General features: G+C 39.6%; 2 protein-coding genes across 7 annotated transcripts in view; one reads left to right on the top strand and one right to left on the bottom strand.

The window, feature by feature from the left end:
* Nucleotides 1–20,058, bottom strand: part of LOC110837096 (uncharacterized) — an 88,852-nt gene that overhangs the window by 59,163 nt on the left and 9,631 nt on the right. The gene's annotated exons all lie outside the window — the stretch shown is intronic.
* Nucleotides 1–20,058, top strand: part of LOC110837078 (uncharacterized) — a 47,277-nt gene that overhangs the window by 21,266 nt on the left and 5,953 nt on the right. For all 6 annotated transcript variants that reach the window (XM_087349956.1, XM_087349955.1, XM_087349954.1 and 3 more), the window contains 4 exons: nt 12,411–12,525; nt 13,540–13,652; nt 16,041–16,324; nt 19,122–19,252. In XM_087349956.1, coding sequence (XP_087206082.1) covers nt 12,411–12,525; nt 13,540–13,652; nt 16,041–16,324; nt 19,122–19,252 — 643 coding nt within the window. The remainder of the gene's footprint in view (nt 1–12,410; nt 12,526–13,539; nt 13,653–16,040; nt 16,325–19,121; nt 19,253–20,058) is intronic.

Below are 20,058 nucleotides of genomic sequence, written 5' to 3'. Positions count from 1 at the left end.
CACGCCATGAGAGCGTATAGGGGGCGTGGAGGTTAAGCTGTTGACCTCAGTATACAATGAAGATGGGTTGATTCTCCGGTTGATTTAACTCAACTCGTATTCGGGAGATCCCGGGTTCAAAATCTTGGCCCGGAGACAGGCTATCCTGATTGTGGGTTTTCGTGGTTTTTCTCAGTAATTCCGGGATGGTATATATATAAAAAACTGCATCTATTTCAATTCACTATAATCCTCTCATTCGAAAATCTGAGCTACTGAAAGAGCTTCGTTAGTTAAAATGAGTGAACGTATAGCCTCCGTCTACAGGGTAGACTACTTCGAAACGTTGGCAGCACTGCGCAAGAATACCGCACTTCGACTCAAATCCAAATATCCAGGGAATTGGATGGGAATCGAAACCCGTTTGTCCAGCTCGTATTTGAAGCATTACAGTGTTTGTTTGTTTGCCTAACACTTCAAAGCCCAGTGTCCCACCTGCTTCAACAGTCAGTAACCCTTCCTTCTGTGGTTTTTTGGGGTTTCGTATGATTCTCACTGTAAACAGCGATGATTTCCTTATACAGCATTAAACAAACACTTGCTCATGCGCAAGAGACGCGTATTCCCATTGTGAGCACGTGACGCAAAACTATCGTCTCATACCCTTCATCTGTTTCTTACTTTGACTTTACGTGGAGTCGGCGCAGTAGTTTTTCGCCGGTGGAGAAGCTAGCGGAGCTGGCGGACGGGCCTACTCTGTGTACCTGAGGTGGCACGGTCAGCGTATTTCTTTTGTTTGGGCGTTCAGTCCGAGACTCGCTCCTAGCCTTCCCCTTGAAAATTCCACCGGCCAAAAACCACTGCGCCGACTATACTACGTGATTTCTTTTGTGTGCTGTGAACTATAAATTCTTGTCCTTATGTTTAAGCGGCCTGAGTTTACAAATCCGGATATCAAAGACGAACGTTGAACAGCGCGGATTTTTAACGAGTAGCCTGCAGTGGTTTATTTAATCAAACATATAAATACCCTTTAATTTCAAGCCAAACATGTGCAAATTCACGTAAATCCAATGTTTCATTCGTAAATCAATATACATTTTTAGGTGTTATTTACGCTGTATTCTGGATAAATAACAACTTATGAGCCTGTTACGTCTGTCGCGCCTTTCAGCCGAGATCGTATTGAAAGTTTACGCTGAAACAAGTGTATGTGGGAGGATAATATTAAAACGAATCTTAAGAAAACAGGAAGTGAGAGAGGTGATTGGTGAGACAATGCAGGTGTTCCGTCTGTGAGTAGACCAGTAGGCAGTACTCTATAATAATGAACACGCCTACAACAGTGGCCATCTAAACGTAACCAATTCTTTTTGCGTACGTATAATCAAAGTAATTTATCTTTTACAACGTTTTCAGGGTCAGGGCAGATTCTTGTATCCGTCCACAGTAAAAATGCAGTCTTTAAACTTGGCGAAGAATAAGATAAATTACTATAAAATATGTCACGAGAGGTGGAGGGTAGAAAATATGATATTCGAGATAGACTTTAAGTCACTGACAGACAAGTTTTTCATTAGTCGCCCCACCCAACACAAAAGCTTTCGAACGTCGAGGCAGAATGTCTTATTTGGGACGTTCCGGGTTCGAATCTCGGCCCGGTGACAGTCCACCCTGACAGATTTTTTTCCCGTGATTTTCCTCAGTTCCTCCAGGCAAGCGCAACGATAATACATTAAATTAGGTCACGACCACTTCCTTCAACATCTGAAAATTATTTATTAATAACCCTATCATCAAACGCTATACAGTATGAGCTGCTCTCAGCGTCGTTTAATAAACAACAGATAGATAGTTATGGACAGTGCAGTGAAGATAAAATTTAAATTCTTCATTCCCGGAAATTATCCCATTTTTAATTTTCCTTATTCTTACACACAAAATAATATTACAACACATTCACGTTTTATTAATTCTGTAAGAACACGAATTTAGTGAAAACATCTTAAAGGAAATGATCGCTTGGGAGAGGCATGGAGGGGAGGATAACATTAAGATACATCTTAGATAAATATTATGTGAGGATGTGGACAGAATACACGTGACTCAGGAAAGGATCCAATTATAGGCTTTTGTGAACGCGATAATGAACCTTCCAGAGGCGAGATATGTCTTAAATATCTTAGCGACTATCAGCTTATGAACCGAGACAGTGCACCATGGAATCTTTTTGTTCACTGAACCAATATTAAGATGTTAATGGTGAGGCTGCAGCTCACATCTTGTAATTTCTAAAGAGTTTTTTTTTAAAAATCGATTATCCTTTTTTATTCCATAGTCACGAATGGTTTATAAACTGAGTGGCACTTTGTTGGACAAGCTAATTGGCGATCAACACTGACATTTATTACGAACAAAAACATACGCACTTAACTTAAAATGGGATCTGTTAGCGTAATTTAAAACACGCTTCTTTTCTAACGAGAGTCTGGTGTTAGTCTTCTGGGTGCTAAGGTTTTATAGCCCTGAAGATGGAGGCGTTATTTACCTCCGAAACGTTGGTACCTACCTATAGGTCCACGCGGCGTTACAACCCAGAATACAAATAAACTGATCTAATTAGATTATTACTGTTTTTTTTTAAAAATTTCTTCACGGTTGTCAGCATATTGTTATATATTAACACCTTATTTTCAGTATATATTTATTTATTATTTCAGTCTATACACAAACTTAATTTTTATAATGTTGTTGTTAAAATTAACATTAAAATTTAGCGCTTTTCATCGTTATTACGATGTTACAATTTCAGCGCTTATTATTTTACGACATGTTTCGATGCTATTGCATCATCCTCAGGTTTTTATTGTTATTTTCATCTTTAAAACTAATATATATTTATTAATGCAACCATTTATTGTTTTTTATTGTATTATTTGTTCTATATGCGACTTTTATATTATTATTTTTGAATATTTTTTATATATATTTAGTGAAGGTGGCCCATTTGTTTTGGATATTTTCGTTTTCAATGTTATTTTCGTTTCCATTTTTTATCTTGTTTTGGGGTTTTAGTTCATAATTATTATATCCGTTTTCTATTAGAATTTGTTTTATTATATTACATTCGATTTGTTTGTTTTTTGTGGTTATGGGGTATGTATTTTTTCTGTTTATTAAATAATTGATGGCCATTATTTTATGTTCGTTGGGGTGGCATGAAGATGCATGAATTATTGTACTTGTGTTAGTGGGTTTCCTGTATATTTTGAATTCAAAATTGTTAATGTTTCTTGTTATGGTTAAATATAAATAATTTAGTTTGTTGTTTTGTTCTGTTTCTAAAGTAAATTGTATAAAAAAATAAAAAATAAATATATACTGAATTTTATCACAAACATGACACATCTAAACTACAAATTCAAAAAAAAACCCTTATTTTCAATTGCGAATGCGTGAAACTACGTTACGTTTCAAACGTGCTTAAGATGAGAAATTTAAACTGCGTGCGGGCATATTTACTGAAGAAAGTTCACTTGTCTTTCCTCGTTAGGCGTCCTTGACGCTCTAGCGTGAGCGAAGAACATGTTTGTCCGTCTGGAGACTACGCGAACTGCGTGACCCCGAAGTCACTGTCTCGCTGGCGATAATTATCTGTGATCCGAGGTTATCACAGCTCAAAAATGTGGACTGTTTTCTTCTGAGTTATGTCAGCGTATAGCCTAGTACGCGATTACCAACGTTTCGGTGGAATATTTTACTTCCATCTTCAGGGCGGAAGTTGGACGACAGCTATGTTTCCATGTCAAAACTTTGAGCAGTAGTCTTGCTATTTGTAATGCCAGTATAAGTGGCTTCGTGCCCAGTTACGGTAAGATTTCTCTACGTATAGTCTGGTTTTTATCTCATCATGCATTTCCCTTATACAAAACAATTTGAAAGATGCAATGCAATATTTAATTTGGACTCTGACCTGTGCGAAAGCTTCTATTCAAAACGTTAAGTTGATTAAACAAATCGCATCATATATAATATGCAATAATTATTACTTCAGAAAAATATACCCTTTCAGTATAGATAAATCAAAGATGTAAATACTTGATTATATACGATGAACCCCCATATTTAACCATATTTGAAACCGGTGTTGTACTGTATATGAGATTCAAACATTGTACATCCCCACGCCCAATGTTAAATTACTGACTCTGGGTCCCTCTGGAGGTTGTCGATTCAAAGTGATATTGCGTCTTATCTCCGACACTGCAAAGCCATAAATTTCTTATGCTAATTTGACTGCGTGGTAAACAAACCGTGAACATGGGGCCGTATTCTTTACTGTCGAAATTTAAATATGCAGTACAGAAATGTCGACACTTGAATATAAATAAATACCTAGCGAATATTTCATTGTCTACAACATTAATATACTCAACTCATCTTTAAAAAAACAGAGGGTAATATACAGAATATCCAAGAAAGATGTACACGTAATATTAACCCTGTGAAAACATCGAAAAGGGAAACTTTGTGTGTGTCTTATATAACTGAACAAGATCAGGAGGATTTTTGAAAAAAAATGGTTTAAATTTCATTTGAAAATATAAAATAAAATGTAATTGTCATCTTTGGTGAAATGTTTAATTATGAACTACAGAAAACTTTAATTTACTGATGCCAGTAAATTGGCATCTCCGTTCTGGTATACGCAAAGTCTTTGGTGTAATTCGACGAGATATTTCATCTATGCTTTTAACCCTTAGATGCACCATTCTTAAAAATATAATATATATTTTTAGTAGCATATACACACAGAAGAAGGCAATGGCAAACCACTTCTGGATCATCTGCCAAGAACGTATATGAACAGGTCCCAGTCCGAGAAAAGGATGGAAGGATCCTGTTCATATGGACCTGTCGTCAGACAGAACACTAAATAATAATAAGATGAGGTGGTCTAGCGGTTAGAACGCTGGCCTTGTAATCCTGGGGTCTCGGGTTCGATTCCCGGCGGTGCCCAAATTTATAACTTGTGTTGGGCAAGGCCGTGGTCTAGGTAACACGGAGTTTTCCTCCGTGGCATCCCAACAATTACTCCATTCACACACAGAAGAAGGCAATGGCAAACCACTTCTGGATCACCTGCCAAGAACGTATATGAACAGGTCCCAGTCCGAGAAAAGGATCGAAGGATCCTGTTCATATGGACCTTTCGTCTGACAGAACACTAAATAATAATAATAATAATTTAATAGGAAATAAAAGACAATTTTTGGGGGGCTTCTACGTGGTTTTAAAAACATTTTCTACCTTGCCAGAGAAGAAAACATGGCGTGTGAGTTTTGTTCCGAGACGTTTTTAAACTGTTAGCAGCATAAGACCTGTAAAGTGTCCTCTCATACAAGTTCTAGTCGTTCTACATCTGTATACGTAACTTTATGAAGCAAGCTCATATTAAAAATCTAATTTCTACCTCAAAAAACGTGTCTCCTTTACAGAGATAAGATTGTTAATGGTGTTTACTAAAACATAACTGTTTATTCAGCGGATGATAAGAAACCCACAAATAGGCCTAGATTGGAGAACATCTCAGCCTGATACGAACTACTTCATTGCTATTTGTTTAAATCTTGTCAGTCTAATAACAATAAAATTCCTATCAAATATTAAAATATTACCATAATTAAAATTTAAATATTTAAAATATATTAAAATGATGTTCTCTATCGAAATGTTCAATTTACATTAGAACATAACTTTTTTACACGACATGTTTCAGTTCTAAAAGAACCATCTTCAGGTGTATAAAATTATATAAACTTAAATATAATTTAAATGTTAATTATAGTAATATTTTAATATTTAATAGGAATTTTATTGTGATTAGACTGACAAGATTTAAACAAATATATATTTATCACAATATGACGCAACTTTATCATCTTAATTCATTGCTTATAATTGTCAATAACCAACTGTAATGGAGATCTTGGAACGGTATTAACTGTAAAATATAACACAACATTGCGTCTATATAAAATCTAGCCCCTCCCAATTTTTTTTTAGAAATTCTATATGACGTATTGTTTGTAAGACAACTATTACAAACATGGCGACGGCGCGAAATCATTACGTCACGCCCGATACAAATGGTAGCCAGCACGGACGAAACCAATGTTCAAGATGTTCTCGAAAATAAAATATTACTTCCACAGCTCGCAATGCGTCGTCAAACACGCTAGGACACGCTCTAAATTGTAATTCGCTGCATAATTATAAATAATGATGGTCTAATGTAAATCGAATATTTCGATAAAGAACATCATTTAATATTTTAAATATTTTAAATGTTAATTATTGTAATATTTTAATATTTAATAAGAATTTATTGTGATTAGACGGACAAGATTTAAACAATATTATATTTAGTTTATTACTTAAATAAATATTTCGTGACAATAATTGTTGAATCAAATTCTATGCTTCGCGGCCTTAATTTATAAGGTTAACCGAACACCATGTCATTAAGGGTCTGATAGATTTTCATAAATTAATGTAAAGAGTGACTGATAACATTTCCTGCTGAGAGATTGCAAGGTCACTGATCCGCACCCTTGCCTTTCGCGGTACTACTCAGGGTTGTAGGTGCCATGGCAACTCACCTTCCGGTTTAAATGTTCTTAAGTAAGGTCAGCTTCCTTTTATGCACAGAACAATGAAGTGGAGGCCACAGGAGGTTCTTGTCGGTCTTGAGTCTGAGGTCACGAGTTCGAATGCTGGGATATTTCATGGACAAATATATTCTATGTAAGACTTGAGGTTCTCACAGCGGTGAGTATGAAGATTTCTGTCTTCTGTGTTGTTGCGCTGTGTAGTCTGGTCGATATTAACCAACGTTTCAGAGGTCATACTGCCTCCATCATCAGGGCGATGAGTATGAAGATTTCTGTCTTCTGGGTTGTTACACTGTGTAGTCTGGTAGATGTTTACCAACGTTTCAGAGGTCATACTGCCTCCATCATCAGGGTGATGAAGATTTCTGTCTTCTGGGTTGTTGCGCTGTGTAGTCTGGTAGATGTTTACCAACGTTTCAGAGGTCATACTGCCTCCATCATCAGGGTGATGAAGATTTCTGTCTTCTGGGTTGTTGCGCTGTGTAGTCTGGTCGATGTTAACCAACGTTTCAAAGGTCATACTGCCTCCGTCATCAGGGTGACTACTCAGCGCAACAACCCAGAAGACGGAAATCTTCATCTTCTAAATTCTTATTAACCAAAATCTCTATTTCGCTAGGGACTATGTACGAATTTAAACCATACTCAACCATATTTTCCTTAGATTTATTTTAATATCATCCTCCCAACAACGGCTACGTCTTTCGAGTGGTCCTTTCCCTCCAGGATTTACATACAGAAATTTGTACAAATATCTCATCTCTCCCACGCGAGCTACATGACCCGCCCACTTCATTATCTTTGATTTAATGATCCTAACGATGTTTGGTGAAGGGCACAGCCCACCTGTCACTTCGTCCCAAATATTATCTCAGCGTCCTGTCCTCAAATATCTTCAATTTGCGTTTTTTACTTAATGTAAGAGACCAATTTCTTTTCACCCATACAAAATAACGGGTAGAATTATCAGTTTTAATGTATGAAATAGTAGACGGGATGAAATTTTCTGGCTTACAAATTCTTGTGATGAGATATGAAGACGTATTTTGATTTTACATCACATCCTGGACCAATTTCGCTTCTAAGAGAGTCACTGTTTTTTTTTTTTTACTTAAAATCGGCGTTCATATTTGCGCCCAGCAAATTAGCTTCTTCAGCACGAACCGCGGGTTCAGATGTCCCTTTCAATTCCAATTCCAATTCCCCCCTCTTGGGCCTAATTAATATAGCAATGGCGTCCTGAACAGAAAATGCACAAATTTATAGTTTCGCGGGATTTCAAATTGAGTTGCCTTTCTTGAAACTTGTAAATAACTGATGCATATTCCCACGTTGTTTCCAATTTATCTACAAGTACTTTACGGATGAAGAACATCTCATCAGTAAATGAATATTTACGACTCAAAATTCCACTTCGATGATCCCTAAAAAATTTCATTTACGTATGGAATTTGGCTTGAGAGAACAATTTTCGTAAAATAATTTTGTTTGTCGTTAATAATAGATATATTCTCCGGTAATTGACAGTTGTTTCATATTGCAAATAGAATTAATAATAATAATAATAAAGGAAACATTGTCCTTGGTACTTGTAGAACACTACGCCATGAAGACGTAGAGGGCATGGAGGTATAGCTCCACTGTTTCATGCCCTCGATTCTAGATAGAGGTGAGTCGCCAGCTTCACGCCAAGGTCGCTTTACCCCCAGGGAAAGGACCCCTGTACCCACTGGCTAGAAAACTGGGCCCGAATATCACTTTGGACCCACTAGCGAGAACAGTAATAATGTTTCTTTATTTATGACAAATTTAAATTGTAAATTTCATAATGGGATTAGAAAGGCGTGTCCAGTGTGTGTTTGTTCGGGATGTTAAAATAAGCGACATAGGGTGTTTAAGAAGCGACACGCCTTATGCAGAATACCAGTCGCCTTTAGGAAACAACTTTTCGAAGCCAGGGGCACTTCTCTGACTTCGAGGTCGCTCACAATTGCGCTCGTGACCTGTAAATGGAGAATGAACGCGTCACAAATCTAAACTTCTGTATCAGCTGATCTTTATTTTGTAAGTCAAGTTGAAGGCTGTCCGAACCATCGAAATAACGCACCGACAATAGAAAGACGTCAGAATTTGGTTTGTTGTTGCTGTCTTGTCTCATCAGATAAATATTTAAATTTTGTATACCGACATCATATTCAAAATTTTGAGTTTCTACTTGTGCAATCTCCATACAGAAACCTTTGCGAAAAAAAATTCCCTATTGCAGCCTCGATAAGAGCATTTCTAGGCCAGTCCCAACATACGAATGCCGGAAAGGAAAAAGTTCAATACCGGAACCTTTCAATTCCTTGTCGACCTGCCAATGTCATTCCATGTTCTAACAATCCAGTGCAGGACTGGACGGATAGCATTCCTGATACGTATTCGGGAGGTCCTGGAGGGTATCCCGATTGTTTCGTGGTTTTCCTCAGTCCTTAGGCTGCAACCGCTTCCTTCCACATTCATTGCAAGCCATCGTTCATTGGTCATTCCATACAATGATCGTCGTCGAGTAAGATTTGTGGTTCTCCAAACGGCGAAAGTCTTGTGGGATGCTGCAACGTGGTCTCATGGATACTGACCGAAGTTTCTGACTTGCTTTCTGCCTCCATCATCAGGGATGTGATGATGGACGCAGATCAACTACGAGACTAAACAGCGAAACATCTCAGGTGACAGTCATCTTCAGTATCTATGGAATTTATTTATTTATTAAGTGTTCTGTCTGACGACAGGTCCATATGAACAGGATCCTTCCATCCTTTTCTCGGACTGGGACCTGTTCATATACGTTCTTGGCAGATGATCCAGAAGTGGTTTGCCATTGCCTTCTTCTGTGTGTGAATGGAGTAATTGTTGGGATGCCACGGAGGAAAACTCCGTGTTGCCTAGACCACGGCCTTGCCCAACACAAGTTATAAATTCGGGCATCGCCGGGAATCGAACCCGAGAACCCAGGATTACAAGGCCAGCGTTCTAATCGCTAGACCACCTCATCTTATTATTATTTAGTGTTCTGTCTGACGACAGGTCCATATGAACAGGATCCTTCCATCCTTTTCTCGGACTGGGACCTGTTCATATACGTTCTTGGCAGATGATCCAGAAGTGGTTTGCCATTGCCTTCTTCTGTGTGTGAATGGAGTAATTGTTGGGATGCCACGGAGGAAAACTCCGTGTTGCCTAGACCACGGCCTTGCCCAACACAAGTTACAAATTCGGGCACCGACGGGAATCGAACCCGAGACCCCAGGATTACAAGGCACCTACTGCATATTGTTCGAAACGCGATAGACGAAGAGCCAGCGTCTACTGGCCGATAAACGTGAATCTTTGTAGCAAGGACTGGTTGTTCATGTGGGTGGACCTCCATAGTTCCAGGAATACGAAGCCCTTCCGAACATATGATTGTATTCGTAAATACAGACAGGAGTTTGTTTGTCTTCATTTCCTGATAGCCAAGAATTTTCGTGTGGACAAAACGCCGCCAACTTCATGTTGATTCTGTGGGGGGGAAAGTTCTTGTCTTTCTAATTAGAAGTATCATCGTAACAGACAAAATATTATTCAAAACGATACAAGTAGAAGCTGGAGGTGGCGATGTTGACTGAAGGAAACCTTAGAACGATAAATTACTTCTTTGTACACATAACAAAATAAGCTTTTTTTTCTGGAGTGGAATTTGTGGTGGACAAAGGACAGGAGGAAGACTGGTCTTAGAGTTCTCTCGTACACTTAGCGGCATTTTCTCCGGTGGTCAGTTCGCGCTTATCAGCACAGACGTGTCCTTTTCGTGTTTTTGAAACTGGAAATATATTTACGAGAGTCTAATTTTGAACTCTTTGAGGACATTTCGAAGAGAGTAAAGGCGATTTGGTAGGAATCTCGTCACACTGTTTTCGGTGACGTATTCGTGTGACGTCAGAAGGAGAGTTATCGGGGGAAACAAACGAATTTGTTCAGGATCAGAGACAATTTTTCACGACCCACCCGTCAGCTTAATTATTATACCTTTTATAAAAGACAGAAATTCAGTTGTACAGTGCGTCGTAATGTTCTACAATCATCACGAGGTTTCAATCTGCATTAGCAAACACACGATTATCATTCTTGGTACTAACATCACTCAATCAGGCAGAAGGACCTAGACACGTATTGTTGATCTACATTTTTATAAGCTGCTTTGTTACACTTCACGAAAAAAATGCATTTTAAGCATTAATCTAGGTTTCTGCCGTCATTTTTTACGGTTAATTTTCTAGGTGTTGTAGAATAATCCACTATAAAAATTCGTGATTTGTAGTCTATCAAAAATGACGTCAAAAAACAATGTTACGTTATTTGTTTACTCGGCAAAGCGTTTTAACCCCCCATTCGGGGGGTTGGTTTAGTTTCTTACTCAAGATTTTAAAACGCAATCAACCCCCCCCCCGGAAGGGGGGTTGTTCAAGTGTTTTAACCCCCCATTCGGGGGGTTGGTTTAGTTTCTTACTCAAGATTTTAAAACGCAATCAACCCCCTCGGGAAGGGGGGTTGGTCAAGTGTTTTAACTCCCCATTGGGGGGGTTGGTTGCGTTTTAAAAATTTGACCAAACCCCCCGAGGAGCTGCGAAAAGAGCGCTCTGCTCTAGTTATTTAAAAATTCGACTAGAAAGTACTTTCGACGTTTCTACTCAAAATAAAAAAATTAATAAAGCTATTTATAAACTCTACATCGTTCGGTTAGCAAATAAAGAGCAGTTTTACTCTTTTGAAAGAAGAATTATGTGCATCACTGCTTTTCATGCCGAATGCTAATAGACTTTTATTGCCTACACTGCGTGCCTCTAACTCCACCGGACGAACTAGCATCATGAACTTCCCTAGCAAATTCTGTATTTGACAGGACAGGTTTTTTTTTTACATTTCTAAAAGCGGACAACTCCTTAAGCACACAGGTTAACCGTGAATGGGAACTGTGTGGCTGTATTCCACGTGTTTCAGTCAGTCAGTCGCCACAGAAACATATTCCGCGGCTTCAAAGTCGGATTCAAGCCGAATGTTTGCTGATAGCATAACGGATCATTGAACCGATTTATAAATTTCGGTTCTGAAAGTTAAATGATGTGTGGAACCTTCCAAATGAGCGTCACATTAACCAAATTAGAATAAACCAACTACAAAAAGCAAGACGTTTCTTGGAAGAAAAAAAACACATTTGGCTTTTGATGAAACCCCAAAGTTTATTATTCACGTTAACAAGAGCATGTCAGTCCAGTTCATTCCCTCATATCCTATTCCGTTTAGATCAGTTTTAATATTATCCTCCCATCTACGTCTAGGTCTCCCCAGAGGTCTCTTCCCCTCAGGCTTCCCAAATAGTGGACCCAACCAACCAGATGGCTTACGGAACCCGAAGGCTCATCACCGAACTAACCAAAGCCCTCCACCGGACCAACAAAATCCAATCTCCTTCAACTCCTATCTCCCATAGATCCCTCCTGAGATTATCCTCCCATCTAGGTCTAGGTCTCCCCAGCAGTCTCTTCCCCTCAGGCTTCCCAACCAAAACACGGTGCACACCTCTTGTCCCATCCATGCGCGCTACATGCCCAGCCCATCTCATTCTTCCCGACTCCAGTGCCATTGCCAGCATCCACAGAGATCGTTTTTGGAAACTCTGAACTGATCTTGTAAGTGAGACTCGTTGACTATTGAGTGGACGGACGTGTGTTGTAGCTTCGGGCGCAGAAGAGAGACAGGGCGAGGGGATTGACAAGAAATGAACAGGGTTCCTCTTCCGCTGCCATCGCGGGAAGAGAAGTGAATGACAGCTCCTTACAGGTCACGACAGGTGGGCAATGCATTTCTTATCACTTCACCGGCTATTAAACATTTGCTTTGAAAGAAAACCTCACGCACGCTCGTCGACTGAAATACCAACTCTCTTATTAATATCCATCGAACTTTACAGACTTAAGTTCCAGAACCAGCAATTTTACACTCAAAATATTAATGTAACTGGTCCATTAACAGTGTCTTGAGGCAGAATCTGTTAACTTGACGGAAAATTTCAGGTTTAATTTTCATTATGCATGTCTACACTTTACTTTGGTGTCAAAATTTACATTCACATTAAACATATTATATTGATCACAAGCGAAGATATAATTATTCAAAATTTGAAGTAAATTTATATTTGCCAGACACGTTATGCGCGAACTATGAAATTAATATCTAAGAAGACATTCGATTTGAACATAATTATATTAATGCTCTGAGCAGTTTTGCTGTTTATTATTATTATTATTATTAGTGTTCTGTCTGAGGACAGGTCCATATGAACAGGATCCTTCCATCCTTTTCTCGGACTGGGACCTGTTCATATACGTTCTTGGCAGATGATCCAGAAGTGGTTTGCCATTGCCTTCTTCTGTGTGTGAATGGAGTAATTGTTGGGATGCCACGGAGGAAAACTCCGTGTTGCCTAGACCACGGCCTTGCCCAACACAAGTTATAAATTCGGGCACCGCCGGGAATCGAACCCGAGACCCCAGGATTACAAGGCCAGCGTTCTGACCGCTAGACCGCTGGTCTTGTAATTAGTTAAAAATATTTCGGAGGAACATACTGTCTCGATGTTCAAGGATGACTGAAAAAACGTAATCCGTATGCCTTATTTCGACTTTTGAAGGCTCGAACCCCAAGTAATTTTCATTTTAACAAAAGACTTTGGTCTTATAATGTGGTCTTAATGTCTTGCTTAAGTAATTTTAATCAAGACAAATACGTACTGTGGTTGTACCTACTGATAAACTAACCGATAAATTCGGTAAAGTATTTATTTCAAGCAGTGTTTGTCTTGTAGCTTCATCTCCAAAGATAATTCTCTACTCTGCGTCGTCCAGCTGGGCAGGTTGCGTTCAAACCCGCAGGCGTCATCGCCGAAAACCTCACAGATGCGGAAACATCGCTTTTAAGGTTAGTAAAAATGAAAGTTTCGCCTTAAGTCAGTTACAGTGTCGCACTGACGCTGAGTAAAATCACTTTCCCGTCGCCTTGAAACAGGTCAGATAGAATTTACAGGTTCAAACCTCACTTCTTAATTTTTGGTCGAGATTTCAGGATTTCGCGGTAATAAAAATTTGTGGATTTTTGTCGTGAGTGTCGTAACGCGGTTTTTCGAAAATACTCTCAGAAATAAAATCCCAAAAATCACCCCCATGTGTCTGCTCCTTCTTCAGTCGACATAGGGTTTCGGTCAGAAAACCTGAAGGAAAAGTTTACATAGAAGACCAAAGCGTAGATGGCAGATAATATTAAAAAGGATCATAAATAGTATAAAAAGAACGTGGATTGCATTCATCTGGCTCATGTAGACACAATAAGGGATATTGCGGTTCCATAAATGGCGTTAAAATTTTGACTAGCTGAGCAACTATTAGCGTTTCAAAAAGGATTCCTGGCGGTACCGTACAAATGTAGGCTGGCGTTTCGAACGTCCTTACTGCATTCGTCTTCAAGGCGTACTGATTCCCCAATTTTTTAATATTTTTGGCTATCGGTCGACGAATCGGACACAAAATTTCCCACAAACCAGTTCGACCTACGTTGTAAATATCAGCAGTGGTCTTTCGATAGTCGCGTCAACTTGAAGATGGATACAGTATCTCCGAAACGTCGGGCAATGCAGGGTACATTTACACTGTCACCAGTCAGAAACAGAATCAACGTTAACAGTGAACCTCTGTGAAATTCTAAAATCTTCGGTTAATTTATACAATAAAATATATGTATATATTATTTAAATCTTGTCCGTCTAATCACAATAAAGTCTTATTAAATATTAAAATATTACAATAATTAACATTTAAAATATTAAATGATGTTCTTTTATCGAAATATTCGATTTACATTAGACCATCATTTTTTATGTTTCAGTTCCTAAAAACACTATCTTCAGGTGTATATAATTATATAAAGATTCAAATCAATAATAACTTAAATACAATTTCTTAAATATATTATTTTAGCGTACAATTTTTATCAGATGTTTATCAGATATCAAACGATGTTCTTATGATCAAAATCCAGCTCCGATGTCATGAGGTTTGAAGTTAAAGGCTGGAGTATGAGTATAAAGGACGATTTTTGGAGGGCGAAGACATAAGTGGGAGACTTCGAAACAGTAGATTATCTTCTAATTCGTTAGAGATGCAAATCAACTAAGTCTATGGACCGGAGTGTTTGAGAAGCTAACAGTACTCTCAGCTAGTCGAGAAATCTCTTGCCTTTTTTTTAGGATCCTAAGGCCCGTTTCACACATACACGGCGACCGTCCAAACGGCTCCGTTTACACGGTTAAAGGTCGAAGATTATACGAGAGCTTTCACACGCACCGGTGCCGTCTATACGGTAACGGTCTACCGTGAAGTCGCCGTGTCTTCCCACTACAAAACCCGGCGCCGTGACCGTCCTAACGGCGCACCACTTGGTAGTCTAGTGCCGTGTGTAATGCCCGGTTCCGTGACTTAAGTACCAACCTTGTGAAGTAATAATCAGTGAATGTGAATTTATTAAACTTTCTACAATGAAATGAATTATGAATTGTTCTACAATTAAATATAGGTATAGTAATAAAAATATGATTAACGTTCATGAAATTAAATATTTGAAAGCTGCCATTTCAGAGAGCCAACAGGTGTTAAGAAGTAGCCAGCTAAAAGATTTCTTACACTCTTTGCCGATATTCCTCCGCGCACTACTTCTTCACCACGTATTTTATCAAGTCCTGTGATTGTCAATGTATCCTCTGCCTCGTAGCGGTCTCTCTCCCGAACAAAGTTGTATAAAACAACACAAGCCTTGACAATGTCTACAGCAAAATCAGATCCTCCATTTATTACTTAATATTCCAAACGAGCGTTCTATGTACCTTCGGGCTCTAGAGAGACGATAACTGAGAACTTTTTGTTTTACTGTCAAGTTATGTTGGCAACAAACAACAGAATAACCGGCTCCGTGTATGATCGGTTGTGTGTGTGAAGTTTTCACCATTCCGTGTAAACGGTGCCGTTTGGACGGTCGCCGTATATTTGTGTGTGAAGTTTTCACCGTTCCGTGTAAACGGTGCCGTTTGGACGGTCAACGTATATTTGTGTGTGAAGTTTTCACCGTTCCGTGTAAACGGTGCCGTTTGGACGGTCAACGTATATGTGTGAAACGAGCCTAAAGTCTTTTACGTGTTCGCATGGGGTCGACACCGCCCATCCCATCCCATCCTCATTGATTTGGTCACCCCAATATTCGGTGAAGTTTAAGGGATGCAAATTTTTCTCACTGACTGGATGAATTCTTTGTGTCGGGCAGGAGAAGCGACCTTGCGATCCCAAGAGGAGACGCTGTCAGAAACGAAGAAGGCAGAAACGGGGGAGAAACAGGTCTTTCCGGGTGGTCCGAATGTCAGAAGTCGGAGGAGGTCACGGCAGACGCCGGCAGCCATTGTCACCAGCGAATCACCACAGATACGAGCTTGAACGATCAGGGCGGAGATCTGATGATTTCCGACCTAGAGGACTGTACAGCAACATTTGGTTCGGGAGGTGGGGCAGGTGGTCTGCATGCTCAATCTCGTGCACTACCCAGAGATACAGGTTCGTGTGTTACTTAAAGCGAGACGATCGGCGCATTTGCTGAATCGGGAGTTCCAGACACTGGAACAAAAGTGGTCCTACCTCCTAGGAGCTGAGGGCTTCTGGCCAAGAAATCTGCCGCATTTTATGGAACCCGAAAGTCCATTATCTTCTTCGCAGAATAACATCTCCGGTCGCTATCTTGACGAATTCAGTACACACACGTTTACGCCTACAATATGTTTTAATGTCCACTTTAATACGTACGTCTTCTGAGTGGTCTCCTCCCTGCAGGTTTTTTTAAGATTAAAATTTTGTACACATTTCCCGTTTCCCCCATCCTTGCTGAACCCCCCAAAATGTGTCATCTTTCAATATTTGATCAAGCTAATATTTGGCGAAGAATACAAATTATAAAGCTCCTAATAATACGCTTTTCTGCAGTCTTCTGTTATTATCTTTTCCTCTGATCTCTCCTTAAAGTGATATAAGAACTCTCGCATCCACTTCAAAGAACATGGACAATTTTATAATCTTATTTAACAATTGAATAAAAATTTTCTTGGATATTATCCATCGTCTACTAAATATAAAACGTAAAACGATGTTTCGGAGATAAGGATTAGCTCTATCTAGTGGGCCCAACTGTGTAGGAACCTGAAGACGGAGATAGAGTCCCATCTCCGAAACGTCGTTTTACGTTTTATATTTACTAGACGATGGATAATATCCAAGGAAATTTTTATTCGACGGAAATAGGGATTAGCTCTATCTAGTGGGCCCAACTGTGTAGGAACCTGAAGACGGAGATAGAGTTCCATCTCCGAAACGTCGTTTTACGTTTTATATTTACTAGACGATGGATAATATCCAAGAAAATTTTTATTCGACGGAGATAGAGATTAGCTCTATCTAGAGGGCCCAACTGTGTAGGAACCTGAAGACGGAGATAGAGTCCCATCTCCGAAACGTCGTTTTACGTTTTATATTTTCTAGACGATGGATAATATCCAAGGAAATTTTTATTCGACGGAGATAGGGATTAGCTCTATCTAGTGGGCCCAACTGTGTAGGAACCTGAAGACGGAGATAGAGTCCCATCTCCGAAACGTCGTTTTACGTTTTATATTTACTAGACGATGGATAATATCCAAGGAAATTTTTATTCGACGGAGATAGGGATTAGCTCTATCTAGTGGGCCCAACTGTGTAGGAACCTGAAGACGGAGATAGAGTTCCATCTCCGAAACGTCGTTTTACGTTTTATATTTACTAGACGATGGATAATATCCAAGAAAATTTTTATTCGACGGAGATAGGGATTAGCTCTATCTAGTGGGCCCAACTGTGTAGGAACCTGAAGACGGAGATAGAGTCCCATCTCCGAAACGTCGTTTTACGTTTTATATTTACTAGACGATGGATAATATCCAAGGAAATTTTTATTCGACGGAGATAGGGATTAGCTCTATCTAGTGGGCCCAACTGTGTAGGAACCTAAAGACGGAGATAGAGTTCCATCTCCGAAACGTCGTTTTACGTTTTATATTTACTAGACGATGGATAATATCCAAGAAAATTTTTATTCGACGGAGATAGGGATTAGCTCTATCTAGTGGGCCCAACTGTGTAGGAACCTGAAGACGGAGATAGAGTCCCATCTCCGAAACGTCGTTTTACGTTTTATATTTACTAGACGATGGATAATATCCAAGGAAATTTTTATTCGACGGAGATAGGGATTAGCTCTATCTAGTGGGCCCAACTGTGTAGGAACCTGAAGACGGAGATAGAGTTCCATCTCCGAAACGTCGTTTTACGTTTTATATTTACTAGACGATGGATAATATCCAAGAAAATTTTTATTCGACGGAGATAGGGATTAGCTCTATCTAGTGGGCCCAACTGTGTAGGAACCTGAACACGGAGATAGAGTCCCATCTCCGAAACGTCGTTTTACGTTTTATATTTACTAGACGATGGATAATATCCAAGGAAATTTTTATTCGACGGAGATAGGGATTAGCTGTATCTAGTGGGCCCAACTGTGTAGGAACCTGAAGACGCAGATAGAGTCCCATCTCCGAAACGTCGTTTTACGTTTTATATTTACTAGACGATGGATAATATCCAAGGAAATTTTTATTCGACGGAGATAGGGATTAGCTCTATCTAGTGGGCCCAACTGTGTAGGAACCTGAACACGGAGATAGAGTCCCATCTCCGAAACGTCGTTTTACGTTTTATATTTACTAGACGATGGATAATATCCAAGGAAATTTTTATTCGACGGAGATAGGGATTAGCTCTATCTAGTGGGCCCGACTTTGTAGGAACCTGAAGACGGAGATAGAGTCCCATCTCCGAAACGTCGTTTTACGTTTTATATTTACTAGACGATGGATAAAATCCAAGGAAATTTTTATTCGACGGAGATAGGGATTAGCTCTATCTAGTGGGCCCAACTGTGTAGGAACCTGAAGACGGAGATAGAGTCACATCTCCGAAACGTCGTTTTACGTTTTATATTTACTAGACGATGGATAATATCCATGGAAATTTTTATACAATTGACTCTTCACCATCGTCAAGAAGTTTTAGATTTGATCTTATTTAAGAACTTTCACGTTTCGAGATAACGGACAACGAATATGCTACAAATTAAATCTGATCTCAAAAAATATTCCCGAATGAAATTTTGATCTCTTTGCGTCTATCTGTAATCTCTACAGTTTCAGAATTTTCGAAGCGTTTTATTAACCACGCTTATAAGGCGTTATCGTACTTCAGTAATTCACCTCTGTCTCGCATTACGCAGGTGGTGCAAACGACCTGCTTTGTGCGGAAACGACTACATGCGAGAAGTGGCTTATTGCTACGTGGAAGGAAGTTTCTGCCAGAGATGGATCTACAGACAGATAGAACAGCAAAATGACGAGGAAAACGAAGGTGAATTCGAGACGTCAATGTACGGGTACAAGTTGAAATACGAGGTGCGATCGGAAAGTTTCAAGACTGCGCGTATAAAAACCCGTACACTTATCTCAGGTATTAAATTCATCCATCACCCTCGAAGTAGTTCCCCTGGGAGTGAACACAACGATCCCAGCGCCGCTGCCAAGCCTGGAAGCATCCCTGGAAATCTTTCTTTGTCAGCCTGTCAAGCACCATCTGCGATTCTGCCTGAATCTCTTCTATCGTCTCAAATCTCCTTCCCTTTAGCTGAATTTTCATCTTTGGGAAGAGGAAGAAGTCACACGGAGCTTAGAAAGGAAGTTGGGGTCGGTTCTTGCAAGATCTTTGAGCTCCTGACACACGAGAAGTCGATTCTGCTTCTGGTCCTCAGACAGGATACGTCGCATGTGGAGTTCTTCCTTTAGAATCAGCTGACAGGTCCCATAGCCTATCCCAACAATGTCGCACAAGTCGTTGATGGTACGACGTCGATCTTCGTAACATTTTCGGGCGTTGTGCTCGAAGATGGTCGTCCAGAACGCTCGTCATCATCGACAGAGGTTCGGCCATTTTTAAAACGTGAATGGCACACAAAAGTTTGTGCACGACCCATTGCGGACTCCCCAAATGCTTGCTTTAGCATTTCATAGGTTTCCGTAGCCGTTTTGGCGAGTCTTTGGCAAAATTTGATGCACACGCCATTCCGAAATCGCAGGAGGGTCGGTGTAATGCACTACCAAAACGCCCGTAACTAAGAAACAAATGCTAATTCGATGATGCCGGCTGGCACACTGATTCAC

This window comes from Zootermopsis nevadensis, unplaced genomic scaffold (genome assembly GCF_977971745.1).
Source record: "Zootermopsis nevadensis isolate Lab colony 2312 unplaced genomic scaffold, Znev_1.0 Znev_ptg000016l, whole genome shotgun sequence".
Taxonomy (NCBI): domain Eukaryota; kingdom Metazoa; phylum Arthropoda; class Insecta; order Blattodea; family Termopsidae; genus Zootermopsis; species Zootermopsis nevadensis.
Note: the sequence above shows the minus strand (reverse complement) of the source record. Positions and strands in the feature narration are given on the sequence as shown.